Genomic DNA, 15874 nt, shown 5'->3' on the forward strand with positions numbered 1-15874 from the left:
GAGACCATGTCTGAAGGGTCTCCTGAGGCATCTGAAGGGTGGCAGAGAAAGAACGAGTGGGAGAAGGGGAGGACCCAGAGCATGGCAGCCGGGGAACTGCAGGCAGTTCAGAGAAGCAGGCCTGAGGGTGTGGGTGTGGGGAGAGTGTGAGAGAGCAGACTGACCTTGTTTAGGGTCAGGCTCCAGCAAAGAGGGTCCTGGGAGCCTCGTCCCTGCCCTGGACAAGGCTGGCTTCCCTCTGGTCACCAGGCTGGCCGCTGGGTGGACCCAGCGGTGGAGGGGTGGGGGGAGCTGGCGCGGGGCCGGGGTCTCCACCGCTCTTGCCACCCCCCCCAACACACACACAAGGTTCCCCCGTTCGTGGAAGAGTTTAATACAATCCAGCGTGCTCCTCCCGAGGGCTGCTGTGTGCACTCGGGGTGGGGCTCTGGGGAAAGAGGAATCACTGCAGCTGTTGGTGGGAAGAGTCTCTGGCCTTGGTTCTGTGGGAAATAACCCCCGTGGCCACCAGGGGTCACCCTCCGGCCGCAGTGGGCTCTCGGGGGCTGGACTAAAGCTGGGGACAGGCTGGGGGCAGAGCAGGGCTGTGTCCTACAGAGGGAGGAGGAGGGTCACGGGGCATCCACAGAGCCCAAGACTGGGGCCTCAGTCTCTCCATGCCCTGATGCACATGGTGCCTAGCTTTGAGGCAGCTTTCAGGGAGAAGCAGGGCAGAGTGGGCCCAGGGACCCGCACCCTGAATTTTAAGGTCAGAGCCAAGCTGGGGTTATTCACGTTACTCACAAACACTGCCCCCACCCAGCAGCCTGTGTGTTCTGGGAACCCCAGGCTGCGCTCCAGGAAAGGGCCACCAGCCCCAGAAACTCTGAGACTTTTGTAGGAGAAACGAGGAGATTTGGGGCTGGGGGCCAAGTTCCCCATGCTCCCCTCCACGTGGGGAGTCTGGGAGGCCAGCCCCTCCTGAGGCCACACCTGGGCAGCCTGAATCTGGGACAAAAGCAGGCCTCTGGCCCTGACCTCCCACGTGGTCTGATGCCACAGTGGGTCAGAAAACAAGCTCCTTTAGGCCAAGGCAGCTCCTGCAGTCAGGGCTCTGGGGCTCATGCGGGGAGGCCCCTGACACTTGGGCCTGTCTTCGGCTGGCCAGGAGGCTCCCTGGGTTGACAGTCTTGCAGCAGGACACCGACTGCCCAGATCTGGGCCTCATGGTGTTGGCCCCGGGCTGGCCCGTGAGGGCTCAGGGCTTTGCCACCTGGACCACAAGCCCTTTATCTTTCTTTATGGGCGGCCAGAGGGCTGTGCTGCCCTAGGGACCCCAGTTCTGAGAAGCCGTCCAAGTCCTGGGTCCTAGCCGAATGCTGCCCCCAGCTCCTCTGTGACCTTGTCCCTTTCCCCTCTGGGCCTGGCCTCTGCGTCTGTCAAACGTGGTGGCCCAGATGCTCCCTCATGGTCTGGCATCCCCACTATCCTCGACCCACTTTTGCAGAAACTGCTCTGTTGGGGCACAGAGCAATGGGAAAGGGCCCAAGCTCAGGGTCTGCATCCCAACTCCCCCATTACCCAGCCAGGTGAGTCGAGGTGCCACCTGAGCCTCAGTTTCCTTCTCTGCAAAATGAGTAAAAATTGTAGCTACCTCTTAGGGCTGTGCTGAGGGAGGAACCAAGTGATGGGCTGAAGGGCTGAGCACAGTGCCTGGCACATAGCAGGTGCTCATTAGGTGAGGACCACGATGACCGTGACTAAGGGCATGGGATGGTCCAGCCAGCTGGTGCTTCAGAGGAAGAGAGCAGGGAAGGCTGGAGCCATCCGGCGGGCTTCCTGGAGGAAGCAGCTGACAGGATTTGGATGGGGGGTGGGGCCAGGAGAAGCCGATGGAAGGAACGGGCTGAGATTAGGAGGCAGAGACACCAGTGGAATTGGCGTTACACCTATAGGGTGGGCTTCCGGAGGGAGGAAGCAGTGAGGGTACCCTGCGGATGCCTTGGGGCTGAGCTGAGCCTGTGCTGGCCACTCTGAGGCAGCTGGGGCCTTGCAAGGCAGGGAGATGGGGACCCTGATCCTTCTGGACGAAAGCCAGGGGCTTCCCTGGCCACCAGGTGTCCCCGCTGTCCTGCTCTATGGAGCTCTGGCATTCTGTTGGTTTTGTTTTTAGACTAGTAGTGACAACAGAGGTAATGATACCACTATTATTATTCCTGAAGTGCTCGGTTACTGAGAACTTCCCATGTGCCTTCTGGCGATCAGTGCAGACATTCTTAGTCCAACTCTGCAGAGGAGCCGGGCGACTAGGAGACTGGATGGGCATCTGCCAGGTTATCCCTTTTGGTCTCTGCGTGTCCTCGAAGGTGGGGTGGAGGGGTCACATCAGATGTGTCCATCTCCAGGGCAGGGGCAACGGAGAGCAGGGTTGAGAGGAAGCAGTTCCCCCAGTGCTGAGGACCCCCGTGGAGGTGGGCCTCTTCCGACTCCCGCTCACTTTCTAAAATGCTTTGGTTTTGTTTATCCGTTCATTTATTGGTTAAATCAGTAGTCAGTATTTGCAATATAATGACAATGAGAACATTGTTAACTCCTGAGCAAATAGTGTCCAACTTTTCGTGTTTCCTGGAGTTATTAATAGTTTTTTTCTGGTTGTTCAGTTTCCTATGTAGCTGTGACTAATTCTTTATTCCTATCTATCTATCTATCTATCATCTATCATCTATTATCTCTATCTATCTCTATCATCTAGCTGTCATTTATCTATCTATCTAACATTATCTTAGTCCTTAAAACCCCATACACATTATCAGTCCCCATTTCCCACCCCACCCTCAACTTAGATAGTCACTAATCTAATTTCTGTCTCTATGGATTTTCCTATTTTGGACTTTGAATGAAATGGAATCATACCATTTGTGGCCTTTATGCCTGGCTTCTTTCACTCGGCATGACATTGTCAGGGTTCATCCATGTGGTACATGTAGCAGAATTTCATCCCTTTTTATGGCTGAATAATATACTCTTGTAAACCACAATTTATTTATCCGTTCATCTGTTGATGGACATATGGGTTGTTTTCACTTTTTGGCTATTGTGGATAATGCTGCTATGAACATTCATGTACAAGTTTTTGTGTGGACATATGTTTCCCTTTCTCTTGGGTGGAAGTGGAATTGCTGAGTCATAGAGTAACTCTATGTTTAACTTTTTGAGGAACTGTCACACTGTTTTCCAAGGAAGCTGCACTGTTTTACATTCTCATCAACAGTGTATGAAGGTTCTGACTTCTCCACATTCTCAGCAATATTTGTTATTGTCTATCTTTTTGATTCTAGCCATCGTAGTGGGTGTGAAGTGGTATCTTGTGGCTTGAGTTGCATTTCCCTAATGACTGATGATGTTGAGTGTCTTTTCATGTGCCTGTTGGCCATATGTATATCTTCTTCGGGGAAACCTCTATTCAGATACTTTGCTCATTTTTAATTGGATTGTATTTCTATTGAACTATAAGAGTTCATACATTCTGGATACAAGTCCCTCATCAGATTTACGATTTGCAAATATTTTCTCCCATTCTGTGGGTTGTCTTTTCACTCTCTTCTCGGTATTGTTGGCAGCACAAAAGTTCTTAATTTTGATGAAGTAGAACCTATGTAATTTTTTCTTTTGTCCCTTGTGCTTGTGGTATCATATTTAAGAAGGCATTTCCTAACCTAGGCCACAGAGATTTATTCCCATATTTTCTTCTAAGAATTTTATAGTCTTAGCTCTTATAATTAGGTCGACAATACATTTGGAATTAAATTTTCTGTGTGGCGTGAGGAAGGCGTCCAACTTTGTGCTTTTGCAGGCGGCTATTCAGGTGTTCGGGCACCATTTGCTGAAGATTTTCCTTTTCCGCATTGAATTGCCTTGGCATCCTTGTGGAAAATCAATTGACCATAAGTGTGAGGGTTTATTTCTGGACTCTCAGTTCTATTCCGTTGATCTATATATGTCTATCCCTATGTTTGTACCACTCTGTCTTGAGTATATTAACCTTGTAGTAAGTTTTGAAATCAGAAGTGTAAGTCCTCCGTGTTTGTTCTTCTCTTTTAAGATTGCTTTGAATATTCTGGGTCCCTTGCACTTCCATAGGAATTTTAGGATCAGCTTGTCAACTTCTGCCAAGAAGCCAGCTGAGATTTTGGTGGGAGCTGTGTTGAATCTGTAGATCACTTTGGGGGATACAGTCATCTTAGCAATAGTAAGTCTTCATTTTGTAAACTTGAGAGGTCTTTCCATTATTTACATCTTCTTTAATTTCTTTCAAAGACATTTTCTAGTTTTTAGAGTACAAGTTTCGCACTTCTTTTGTTAAATTTATTTGTAAGCATTTTGTTATTTTTGATGATATCGTAAATGGAATTATTTTCCTAATTTCATTTTTGATTGTTCACTGCTGGTATATAGAAATACAGTGGTTTTTGTCTGTTTGTTGTATCAATATACAACCTTGTATCCTGCAACCTTGTTGAACTATTTTATAAGTTATAATAGCTTTTAGTGGGTTCCTTAGGATTTTCTATATGTAAGATCATGTCATCTGCACATAGAGATAGTTTCACTTTTTTTTCCCTCTGGATGCCTTTAATTACTCTTTCTTGCCTGATTCCTGCCCCGGCCAGGACCTCCTGTACAATGTTGAATGGCAGTGGTGACAGTGGACGTCCTTCTCTTGGCCTGGTCTTAGAGGAGAAACTGCTAATAAGTATGCATTTGCTGTGGGTGTTTCTCAGATACTCTTTATCAGGAAGTTCCCTTCTATTCCTAGACACTGGGTGTTTTTATCATGAAAGTGTTTTATCTGTCAAATGCTTTTTTTGCATCTATTGAAATAATTTGTGGTTTTTGTCCTTTACTGATAATGGTATATTACACAGATTTTCGGATGTTAAACCAACCTTGCATTCCCGGGATAAATCCCATTTGGTCATGGTATATAATCCTTTTTCTATGTTGCTGGATTCAGTTTCCTAGTATTTTGTCAAGGATATTTGCATCTATATTCATAACTGTCACAATTTCCCCCCCAAACATCTCAACAGATCTGTCAAACACCTATCAGTACTATTTTCTGCATACTCATACATGGCAGAGGAATCACATAAAGTCTGTAAGTGCCATTCCCCTCCCCTGAAGGACTCCTCCCGCTGCCTTCTGATCTTCTCCAGCAGCCTCTGATTGGCTGTTACCCTGGGACCCTCCTCACCCATCTCTGGATCCATGGCATGGTCTCTGACCACTTACTGAGAAGGGTACCTGGAAAGTAATGTCTCTGTGTACATGAATGTCTGAAGAAAATCTTTATTCTTTCTTACAGTCGGTTGATGAATTGACTGGGTCAAGAATTCTGTATTTAAAATCGTCTTTCAGAATTTTGAGGACTTTGCTCCAGGTCGTCAGCCTCCAGGAATGCTATTTCTTTGTTTAGGACCCACCTGTTCACCTGATGTTCCATCCTGATGTGGCCTTGGTGCAGGCCTGGTCCAGTCACAGGGCTTGGTGGGCACCTGTGGGCCCTTCAATACTGAGAGTCACGACTTTCAGTTGGAGAAATCATCTTGGATTTTTGCTTTGACTTTCCTTCTACTCCATTTTCTCGGTTTTCTCTTCCTGGAACCCCTGTAAGGTGGACATCAGACCTTCAGGATTGACTTTCTAATTTTCTTATTTTTTTCCCTTTCCTGATTTCCATGCCTTAATCTGTTTTAGCCTAATATCTGGAAGATGTCCTTGGCCTTATCCAGTCTTTCTGTCGAATGCCCTTCTCTTTGGTGAGGGACCTCCATGTCAGCGTCCGGAGTCTTGCCCAGACCACTCAGTGTCTCCACAGAAGACTCTCCAATCTGTTGTCAAGGGGGGATGGCAGCCCACTCCTCACCTCCCCGGAGCCTGGAGCCCCTGGGGACCCATTTCTCCAGAGACAGACCTCAGGGCCCCTGCAGGGTAGGGCCAGGCCCTGGGCTGCACGCGGCGGGGATGGAAGGGATCTGGGTCCAATTACTTTGAAGAGACCCTAGTCCAACTTCCTGTTCACGTACACACACATACTCTCTCTCACACTCACTGACACACACGTGCACACTCACACACATGCGTGCATGCACACATACGCACTCGGCCCACCGCCTCCTGCAGTTTCACCGTCCCCTGCAGTTTCAATGGAGTGGTTTGTCCAGTGTGTGACCCGAGGCCCCAGGTCCACCCTGTCCTCAGGGTCCTACGATGGGGAGGTGGCACTGTGGGCCCAGCTTGGGTCTGTGACCCTGACCCCGAGGCCTCTGTGCTCCACCTTGCAGAACATGCCCAACGTCCGCGACCACGACGCCTCCATCTACCTCCGCCTCCAAGGGGACGCCTTGTCCGTGGGCGGCTACGAGACCAACCCCATCTTCTGGGAGGAGGTGAGACACCAGGGCTCGAGGGAGGGGTTGGGGCTGCGTCTCAGCGTGGAGGAGGCTTCTTCCGGAGACTGTCCCCCCGGAGCGCCCCCGACCCTGGGGGCGTACCTGAGAAGTGGCAGGTCCCCCATCCCACAAGGTCAAACCCATTTTTTCCAACCCCCGAAGAACCTGGCACACAGGCAGATCCAGACTCGGGGCAGGTGGAGGGCTTGCCTCAAAACATCAATAGTCAGAGGCTGCAAAGTGTGAAATAATGACTTTAGAAGATTATGAAAGCATTGAAGCCCTCTGTCCATCAGCAAACAATCCCATGCCCTCCCCCACCCCCCGTGGTTGCAGCTGTATCTCCCTCCGGCCTGGGCCGCTCTCCTGGCAGCTCCTGGGGTTCATGCAGGGCCAGCGGCCCCCTCAGCACACCCCTCCCCCAGCCCCCTAGAGCATGTACGGACCACCCCAGGTCCCATACTCATGCATTTAGTCTACAAATTGAACAACAAAATGACTCCTTTCAGCCAGATACTGTTTAACTTTGGGGAGAAAGAGGGAGACCAAGATAAGAGTCCCTGTCCCCAGAGGCTTCTATTCTGGTGGGGAGACACACAGTAAATAAGCAAAGAAGTAATGCAATTTGGGATGGTGGCCTGTGCCCTGAGTGAAGTTAGCAGGTTAAGGACAAGCCTAGCGAGACTGGCGTGGAACGATGTCCTTCGGTCTGTGGTCGGGCAGGGCTCCCTGAGGAGCTGGCATCGGGCAGAGAGCCCCGCAGAGAGAAGGCGGGGGAGGGGCTGCCCCAGGGAGAGGTGAAGGCCCTGAGGTCAGACCAGGCTTGCTTTTCCCAAAGAACCGAAGGAAGTTCAGCGTGGCTGTGGGTTGGTGGTAGACGTGGGCAGGGTCCGCTCGTGTAGGGCCGATCTGACGTAGGTGAATGGGGTGAAGGAGGGCGGGAAGCTGGGCGACCGGGCAGAGGCCAGGGCAACAGTCAAGGGCAGAGCAGGTGGGCCTGGGTCGGGGCGGGAAGGGGGAGCAGACGGGCCCGGGGAGGGGTTAGGGGAGGGGAGACACACTGAGGGGACCAGCCCAGCGCTGTCACCCCCTAGCCGAGAGGCTGGCCAGGCCCTGCCTGTCTCCTCAGTCCCGTGGGGCGCGGTCACAGGGCAGGTTCCCTGCCCGCCTCCCCAGGTGTCGGACAAGTTTGCCTTTGGCCTCTTCGACCTGGACTGGGAAGTGTTCGCCCAGCACATTGAAGGCGCCGTCAACCGGGTCCCCGTGCTGGAGAAAACGGGGATTAAGTCCACAGTCTGCGGCCCAGGTGAGTGGGCTGACCCCGAGGCTGGCCCGCGCCAGGCGCGCACCGGCCGTCCCTCCGTCCTGGGCCTCGGGCGCTGCGTTTGCTCCCCTCTGCAGGCAAAAGACGTGCGCTCGGTGAGGGCAGAAGTTCGCCCACGGGCACGCGGCCGGGCTTCCTCCCGCCCACCCCCGCGTGAGTCCCTCCTGAGGTCCCACTGGGCTCGATCCCTGCTTGACTTGCCCCTGGAACTTGGTGTTTTCATCTGTAAGATGGGATGAGCCCCCTCCCAGCGCCTGGTGAGGCTGAGCAAGGAGAGGCGGGCCAAGCTCCTTCCTGATGCCGTTTGCCCTTTGCCCTCTGCCCTCGGCAGCCAGGCCAGCGGGGCCGCACGCCCACACAGCATGGAAAGGCCCAACCCGGTGCCTCCCCTCGGGCCCCTGGGAGAGCTGAGCTGCAGGAGGCTGGAGGGAAAGGGGGAGAACACAGTGGCTCAGCTTCCGATGCCCCCCTTGGGTACGCATGGTGCAGCCCCTGACCCTGCCCGGCCGGCCGGTGCCCACGGGGATCGAGCACCAGATGGGGCGGACTCGGACCCCCAGCACTGACGCGTTTGGCCAAGGCCACTAGTTTATTTTTCAGGGCCTGCCGGCCAGGCTAGACTTTGGACCGTCAAACTGATGTGACTTGTCCCAGCACGGGTCACTCACATCTCAGCAGGGAGAGGTGAACGCCCGATGATGCAGCCTGAGAGAGGGCCGTCCTGGGGTTGCCCAGGGAGCTCAGGGACCCCAGGGTGGGGGAGGCCCAGGCACGCTGAGTGAGTGTCTCAAAGGCTGTGTGCAGATGGAGAAGGTTCTAGAATAAGATTCAAGCCCGGGGCAACGTAAGCGGGGACGTGGTGTGAAGGAGCTCGCACAGCGCCCGCTCAGCTCCTTCTGACTGCTGAGCGCCTGCCTCGTGCCCGGGCGCGTGGGGAGCGCAGCGGGGGAGCCTGTGTGGGAGGCTGGGCGGAGCTCCCGAAGCGGGAACCCAAAGGGGGTGCGCTCGGGGCAGGGGGGCAGTACGTTCCCGTGTGATGGCACTGGGGTGCAGGGGTGAGGCTGCTGGCCTGGGGTCCTGGCAGATGGTGGCCTCTGGGTGTAGAGGGACCCAAGCTGGCCCTGGGGCCCAGACGTTTCAGCTGCGGGGCTGAGGGTGGGAGGTACAGGGGTGGTGGGCGCAGAGTGGGCCACCCAGAGGGTGCCGTGGGGGGCTGCGGAGCCAGGGTTCCGGGCGGGCGAGACACGCCAGCCCATGCTGGTTCCAGCAGAATCACATGGGCATCCCCCCGCCTTCCTGCACGGATGGAGTCGCTTTAATCCTCAAGAAAGGCAAGAAACGGGTAGGATGTGCCTACCTAGGGGTGGAGAGAGTTCCGAAAGATACAGTTGCCCAAAGAGGAAACTTTGTGTCTGAGGCTCTGAGTTCCTTGAGCCTCAGTGTCCGCATCTGTGAAATGGGTGACAGGCGGAGTGAGGCGAGGAAGCCACACATTAGGTTGCAGGGCAAGGCCCAGGCCAGCAAAAGGATGCCACAGGCCAGCCGGCAAAGCCATTCCTACAGGCCGGGCAGGGAGTGAGGGGCAGGCCAGGCCAGGGGAGGGGAGGGGTCCCGACGCCCAGCCTGCGGACTGCTGGGGCGTCCAGGCCTCTTGGTTCTGGCGCACACGGTGTCTACACAGCCGCCAGCCCCGACTGCTTCAATCTGTTCAGCTCATGGAAGAGCCTTTGGTGAGAGGACAGCTTTCTGGGGAGAGGCAGCTGGGGTCCCCCGGCCAACCACAGGGTCTTGGGGCACAGAGTGCGGGGCGAGGGCCGAGGGCTCACTGCCCCGGCAGCTTCCCGGGGCTGCGTGGGGCTGGCAGTGAGAAACCCAGGCCCGAAGCAATCCCAGGGGCACGAGTAACCCGGGGAGCATCCTCGCTTTAATTGGACTGGGGGTCATGGCCCCCAGGAAGCCCTACACGGGGGGAGATGCATGTGGAGTCTGGTTTCCCGGCTGCGAGGGAGGCTCCGTGGGGACATCAGCACTTCTCCTCACCAGGGAGGACCTGCCGGTCAACGGCCCCCGGCCTCCGGAGCAGAGCAGGGAAGTCCCAGGCCCCCTTGACTTCGGGGAAGCTGGGGGCGGGGAGACCTCTCGTTCCAAGGTCGGGAGGTCAGAGCCAAGGTGGGGGCCCCTGTCCCCGTGCATCCTGCATCCTCTCGAGTCGTTTGTTAAACATCCAGGCGACCTTGACCCCCAAACTTCCCTCCTGCTGGCTTTCTGTGAGGCTGTTCGGAACGTTGTGGAAACATTTACAGCACTCCCGAAGTGCTCACCGGGTCATCCCCGAACGTAACTGCAGCCTCCCCATCGCTGTCCCGGGAGCCGCCCCCTGCGCCCCGGGCCCCCCACCCCCCGCCCCCGGCTTGCCCCTTGCAGCCCGACCTCCACACAGGCCCCAGGGAAGCCCCTGACGCTTCCTCACGGGGCTCTCGCCCCTCCTGACGCCTCCCCCGGAGGCTCACCAGGGTTGCCGTGGCCTCCAAGGCCTCACCGTGGGCCCTGCCCTCCCCTCCGCCCTGCCTCTCCCACCCTCCCCTGTGGCTGTTTGGAAGCCTCCCCGGCTCCCAGGGCTGGTGGCCTCCTTCAGCTCAGATGCTGAAGATCGGAGTCCGGGGTCGCCGGTCACCAGCACGGAGAAGGACAGCGCTTGTGACCAGTGCACACAGAGGCTGAGAGCCCGGCTGGGAGACAGGCAGCCCTGCCCGGCCGCCTCCTCTGTGACCCGGGGCTATGATGGCGCCAGGCGGGTGGTTAGGAGCAGCCAGCCCTCCGGTCACTCCAGACCCAGTGTCCCACTGTGTTTTCTTCCCAGGCATTCTCTTTTTCCCTTATTTACCCATTTGCTCTCTGTCCCTCTCCCTCTGCCGTCGGCTCCCCGCGGGGTGGGGCTTGTCTTGTTCGGCGCCACCTCCCATGGCCGAGTTCTGGGCACAGACAGGTGGGCTGCAAATGTTTGCAGACCGACTAACTCACAGCCCTGTGAAGTAAATACCCTGACCCGGATTTTACAGATGAGGAGATCAAGGCTCCTCCGAGCCAAGGTCACACAGCTGGGAAGGGGTAAAGCAGGGTTTGAACCCAGGACTGCGGCTGCCAAGTCCAGCTCTTTATCATTATGCCCGAGGATCCCTCTCCCCCCAGTCCTGGCCTCTGCCCTTGGCACACTGGCAGCAGACAGAAGCGAGAGACTTGGTCTCCTCTCCCAAAGAACTTAGGATCCTTCATTCACTCGGTGAACATTTATCAAGCACCTACTGTTTGCTGGGCCCTGTGCTAGGCCTCGAGACACCGCACACAGTGAGCAAAGTCCAGCCCCTGCCCTCAAGGTACTCGTGGTCCAGTGGGCAAGAGTGCCCTGCAATGACACAGCAGGAAGATGGTACAGTGACCAGGAGCCACGTGCAGTGATGGGGGCTCAGGGAGCGGCCCCTCACCAGCAGGAGAATGGTGATAGTCACGAGACACACCAGGACCCCCACCCAAGGCAGAACCCAGTTCAGGTCGTAAATGCTGAGGAACTCAGGGGAATGTGGCAGGAGCAATCAGGGAGGCTTCCTGGAGGAAGCAGCGTTGAGCTGGTTCTTGAGGATAGGGAGGGTCTGGATGAAGGAGGCACCTACACACCCCCACCTCAATTACTGCCCTCTTGGGAGACCCCACCCAGGAGCATGTGGCCGGGAGGGAGCTTCAGGCCTACCCCTCCCTTTCAGAGTCATTCACACCAGACCACAAGCCCCTGATGGGGGAGGCGCCCGAGCTCCGTGGGTTCTTCCTGGGCTGCGGCTTCAACAGTGCAGGTAAGCGTGGGCAGCAGTGCGTCCCGACTCCCTGTCATCCCTGCGAGGGAAGACAGCCAACTGGGCCTCTCCTTCAGTTCTCAGAGCCCCCCCTGGGGTGGGGCGCTGGGCCTAGGAGCACTGCAGCCCTGACAGGGGTGGAGATGGGACAAGCCTGCCGGGAGGGGGTGAGGTCCCGTTAGGAGGTGTGTGGCACCCCGGGTGTGAGATCCAGGGCTTAGGGGCTGACGCTGCCCATAGAGGTGGGAGGGGCACGGAACTGAGGTGCAGGGCCCTGGGGGTGGATTGCAGACCTGCGGCTCTGCTCCTGCCAGGAATGATGCTGGGAGGTGGCTGTGGGCAGGAGCTGGCCCACTGGATCATCCACGGGCGCCCGGAGAAGGACATGCACAGCTACGACATCAGGCAAGTGCCCGCTGGGACCCGTGGGCAGGAGGTGGCTGCCCTAGGATGGGGTGGGGCGGGGTAAATATCCAGGGCTATTTAGAAAGGAGCCTTCCCTGAAATCCAGAGGGCTTCTTGGAAGAGGTGGCAGTAAAGGAAGAAAGGGAAGAAGGCTGCCAGTGGGGGGCGGTGCTGCGGGGTGCCTGGGTTTGGCAGATCCACGGCCCTCCACAGTTTCCAGGACCTCTTGTCCCAGTGTCCTGCCTGACCCGCCTGACAGCTCTGGGATCAGCAGTGGGATCTCATCATCCCACTTGGCAGATGGGGAGACTGAGGCCCGGGGAGCAGGAGGGACTGCACAGGCTGCCCACGAAATGGGGCTGAATTGGTGGTCATTATTAGGCCGTGTGCGTATCTGGGAGACAGGCAGCCCTGAGCGAGATGTCAGCTGCATCCATCCTTCACTCACAGGGTGTCTGGAATCAGTCAGACCCTGTGCCGAGCACTTTCCTCTCTGTAACCCGGGGTGTGATGTACATGCTGTAAATGTCGCTGGGAGCAGTGAGCTCGTTTTTGTAGGTAAAACGCTCAGCATCAGGTCTGCACACGGAAACACTAAACAAAGCTGAGCTGAGCCCAGGGGGCACTGATATCAGAGTTGGGAGGCGTCCTGGTTGCCCACTGACCTCTATGAGTCGGGACAGGGATGCGGGTGCCCCCAGGCAGGGTCTGGAGGGTGGGAATTGGTGGGGCTGGGGTCTGGCCCCCAGGTGGCAGTTCCGCGGCCCGAGCCCTGCAGGTGGCAGTCGAGGCAGCGGCTTGGAGGGGCCTCTGTGGGTGTTTGGCCCGCTCAGCTGTGACTGGGGAGACCCCAGCTGCCCGGCAGGGCTGGAGGTGGCAGGGCTGGAGGTGGTGCTGGCTCAGCTCAGCACGCCCCAGCTCCTCTGCTCACCTCGTCCCTGCCTGGCCCGCTGGGGACCTTGCGTCCACTGGGGGGGAAGTCTGGCCCCCACAGAGACAGACAGACATACCCTGAGATCCCCCCCCCCACTGCCGCCCCCTCCACGGCGCCTGGCACAGCGTGGTCCGCTCTGGCACCACCTTGGAGTCTGTCTGGGTCTGTGCCCACGTGCTCTCCCAAGAGAGGAATGTTCCAGAAATGATAAAGCTGCACGGGGCCTCAGGGATGGGCCAGTCCAAGCCCCTCCTGTTATAAACAGCAAAACAGAGGCGCCGTCGCAAGAGGCATCTTGTCTGAAGTCACCCTGCGTGCGAGCCAGAGTGGGCAGGGACCCAGCTCCAGCCTTGCAGGGCTGTCTGCCGTCCGGCTTCCCTCGGGGGTTGAGGCCTCAGCACTGGAATCGGACGGACCAGGGCGCATCCTCGGCCTAGCCGAGTGGCCTCTCACCTCTGGGGCTGGTGGAGGCCCCTCGCATGGGTCTGAGCCTCCCTCCTCAGCCGCCTCTTCTCACAAGCTGTGACATTAGAGGGAGCGTCTTGTGGGCGGGTTTGTGGGTGGAAGGCAGAGCTCCTGCCTCTGTCCCGGCCGGCTGGGGCCTTGCGTCACAGGTTGGAAGGCAGAGGGCCCAGGGAGGGAGCCCCTGAGTGCTGGGGCCCAGTGGGTAGGGGTCGGGGCTGTGATCTGGGCCGCCCGCTTTTCTGGCCCAGGCAATGCATCCAGGAGATGACCGGCTCATGGCATCGGGCCTGAGCGGTCACTGACGTGGGGCGTTCGTGTCCACCCAGCACCCGTCCCCCCCCATCCCCACTCACATACTGGATGGCTGCCACCACCGGACCAGCTGTGGCACTGGCACCCGGGGCCTCTCAGCACTGATGGGAAGTTCTGCTTCCCTGGCCTGAGCGGGGCATGGAGACCCAGGCCCCACGAGAGAGGCAGAGCCAGGAAATGAGGGCACTGCGTCAGGGAGTCACCAAAAAACCCGGACGAGGGAGTGCCAGCCTTGTCCCCCTGCTTAGACACTCAGAAGGTTGGAGCAGAACTCTGACCCGTGTCACCTCCTCGTCTTACACGCGGAGGACGGGCTCGGGGACGGAGGTGCCTGAGGAGGCGGTCAGGGCCCAGGGCCGGGTCCAGGGCGTGTCTGGACCCTGGCCTGCATGTGAGGCTCCCGGGGCTGGCCTGGAAGCAGGTGCCCTCCAGGCCACAGCAGCTGCCTCATGGATGGTGGCGGTGGCACCCCCTTTGGACACCCAAACAGGTTCTCAGCTGTCCCGGCCCCCCACCTATTAGCCGGTTCTTCTTCCTCTCTGACCTCGGTTTCCCCATCTGTGAAATGGGAACAATGATCCACCCTCTCAGTGGAGGGCATTTGAGGCTCACGGTAGGGATGCGTCGCCTCCCCCAGGGCCTGGCATAGGTGGGCCCCAGAGCACGGGCCGTTGTTTTTAAAGAAAGCTCTTGGGGTCTTGGCAACCAGGGAAGGAGAAGTCGCTCTTTGTTAGGTCAGGAGGGCGGCTGGACGCCGGACCCCGGCTGCAGGCCCCTCTGCCCGCTTGCGTGCAGGTGGAAAACGGCAGCCGGGTCCTTGTGGGCCACGGGGAGTGGTCTTTCCTCTGCTGACCCCTGTCGTGCTTGGGCTGAGCTGAGCGCCCCCGCCCCTGACACCCACAGGTGTGCCCAGGAGCGAGCAGAGGGGCTGGTGGGGGCCTGTCTAGAGGGGTGGGATGTGTCTGTGCAGGGGTCACCCAGCCCTGCCTCAGGCCCATCCCCCTCCCTGGTCCCTGCCACCCAGGGGGTCTGAGAGGACAACTGAGGCTCCACCTCCCCCCCTTGAGAGCCCCCCAGGAGCCCCACTCTCAGCGAGGCTGGGAGGGTGACCACGTCCCAGCCCAGGAGCCACTGGGCTCCTGGTGCCAAGGTGGGTGAGTCTCCTGGCCTCCTCCCGCCCCGGCTCGGCCCCTCGCCAGCCTGCTCCTGCAGCCCCACGTGCCGCCGCTGGGACCCCTCCCCAGGCCCCTGGCGGTGCTCCACGGCCCCCCTTCTTTCTGGAAGCTCCTGGCTTGGTGCAGCAGGTTCCTGTCGCGTGGAATGAGTCAAACCAGGAGCCCCACACCTGAGGCCGCTCTGAGGACTGCACGAGGGGTTCTTGCAGGTGGCCCTCAGCCCTGGGCCTGCCCTGGAAAAGCGCTCCTTACACGACAGCAATCACTACGAATAATACCTGTCATGATAATTCCCGCATCTGCAGCACCAGCCCCTGCCCAGATCAGAGCACCACGCTGACCAGCCCCGACGAGGCTCAGGCCAGGCCCCTGAGGGCAGCAGCACTGATGGGGACACAGCCGGGGGGAGGTGGGCCCCAGAGGACACGTGAGATGCCAACAGGTGGGGAGTGAAGGAGTGGGCAGGCGGGGGCCGCAGCGAGCTGGGCGCCTGAGAGGTGGGCTGTTCCCGGGAGGGGCTGTCGGGCGCAGCGTGTAACGCAGCCCAGCAGCTGTGCCCAGCCTGGGGACCAGACGGAAGGGCTGTTGGGTGGCCCTGGCTGTTCTCCCTTCGCGAAGGCTGGGGGAGGGGCCTCTGAGCTCAGCAGGAAATCGCGTGGGACCCGCAGGCGGAGTCGGACACCACCAGGGGGTGGAGGGGCTGCACCTGGTGTCCCCCCAGCTGCCAGGGGACAAACCTGCAGGGATCATGACGGCACCATCCCTGGGAGCGGGGCCCCCAGACACAGCTGGGATTTCTCCCGCTCCTCTGTGCCTCTTGGGGGTCTGACGTGAGAGGCCGTCACCTTCACCCCTTGCCTCCGCTGAGGGGCACCGAGGAGAAAGGGGCGCTCCATCACATCTGCTGACCCTAAACCCCGAAGATCCCTCACGTTAGCTTTCACGAGATCATCGGGGCCTGTTCAGCCCGGGGCCCAGGTCGG

General features: G+C 58.2%; 1 protein-coding gene across 8 annotated transcripts in view; it reads left to right on the forward strand.

Moving 5' to 3' along the window:
- SARDH (sarcosine dehydrogenase) overlaps positions 1-15874 on the forward strand; it is a 64018-nt gene that overhangs the window by 7508 nt on the left and 40636 nt on the right. For all 8 annotated transcript variants that reach the window (XM_059925975.1, XM_059925976.1, XM_059925983.1 and 5 more), the window contains 4 exons: positions 6324-6428; positions 7608-7737; positions 11514-11600; positions 11915-12005. In XM_059925975.1, coding sequence (XP_059781958.1) covers positions 6324-6428; positions 7608-7737; positions 11514-11600; positions 11915-12005 — 413 coding nt within the window. The remainder of the gene's footprint in view (positions 1-6323; positions 6429-7607; positions 7738-11513; positions 11601-11914; positions 12006-15874) is intronic.

The sequence above is a fragment of the Balaenoptera ricei genome, chromosome 6 (genome assembly GCF_028023285.1).
Source record: "Balaenoptera ricei isolate mBalRic1 chromosome 6, mBalRic1.hap2, whole genome shotgun sequence".
In the NCBI taxonomy this organism is placed as follows: Eukaryota; Metazoa; Chordata; class Mammalia; order Artiodactyla; family Balaenopteridae; genus Balaenoptera; species Balaenoptera ricei.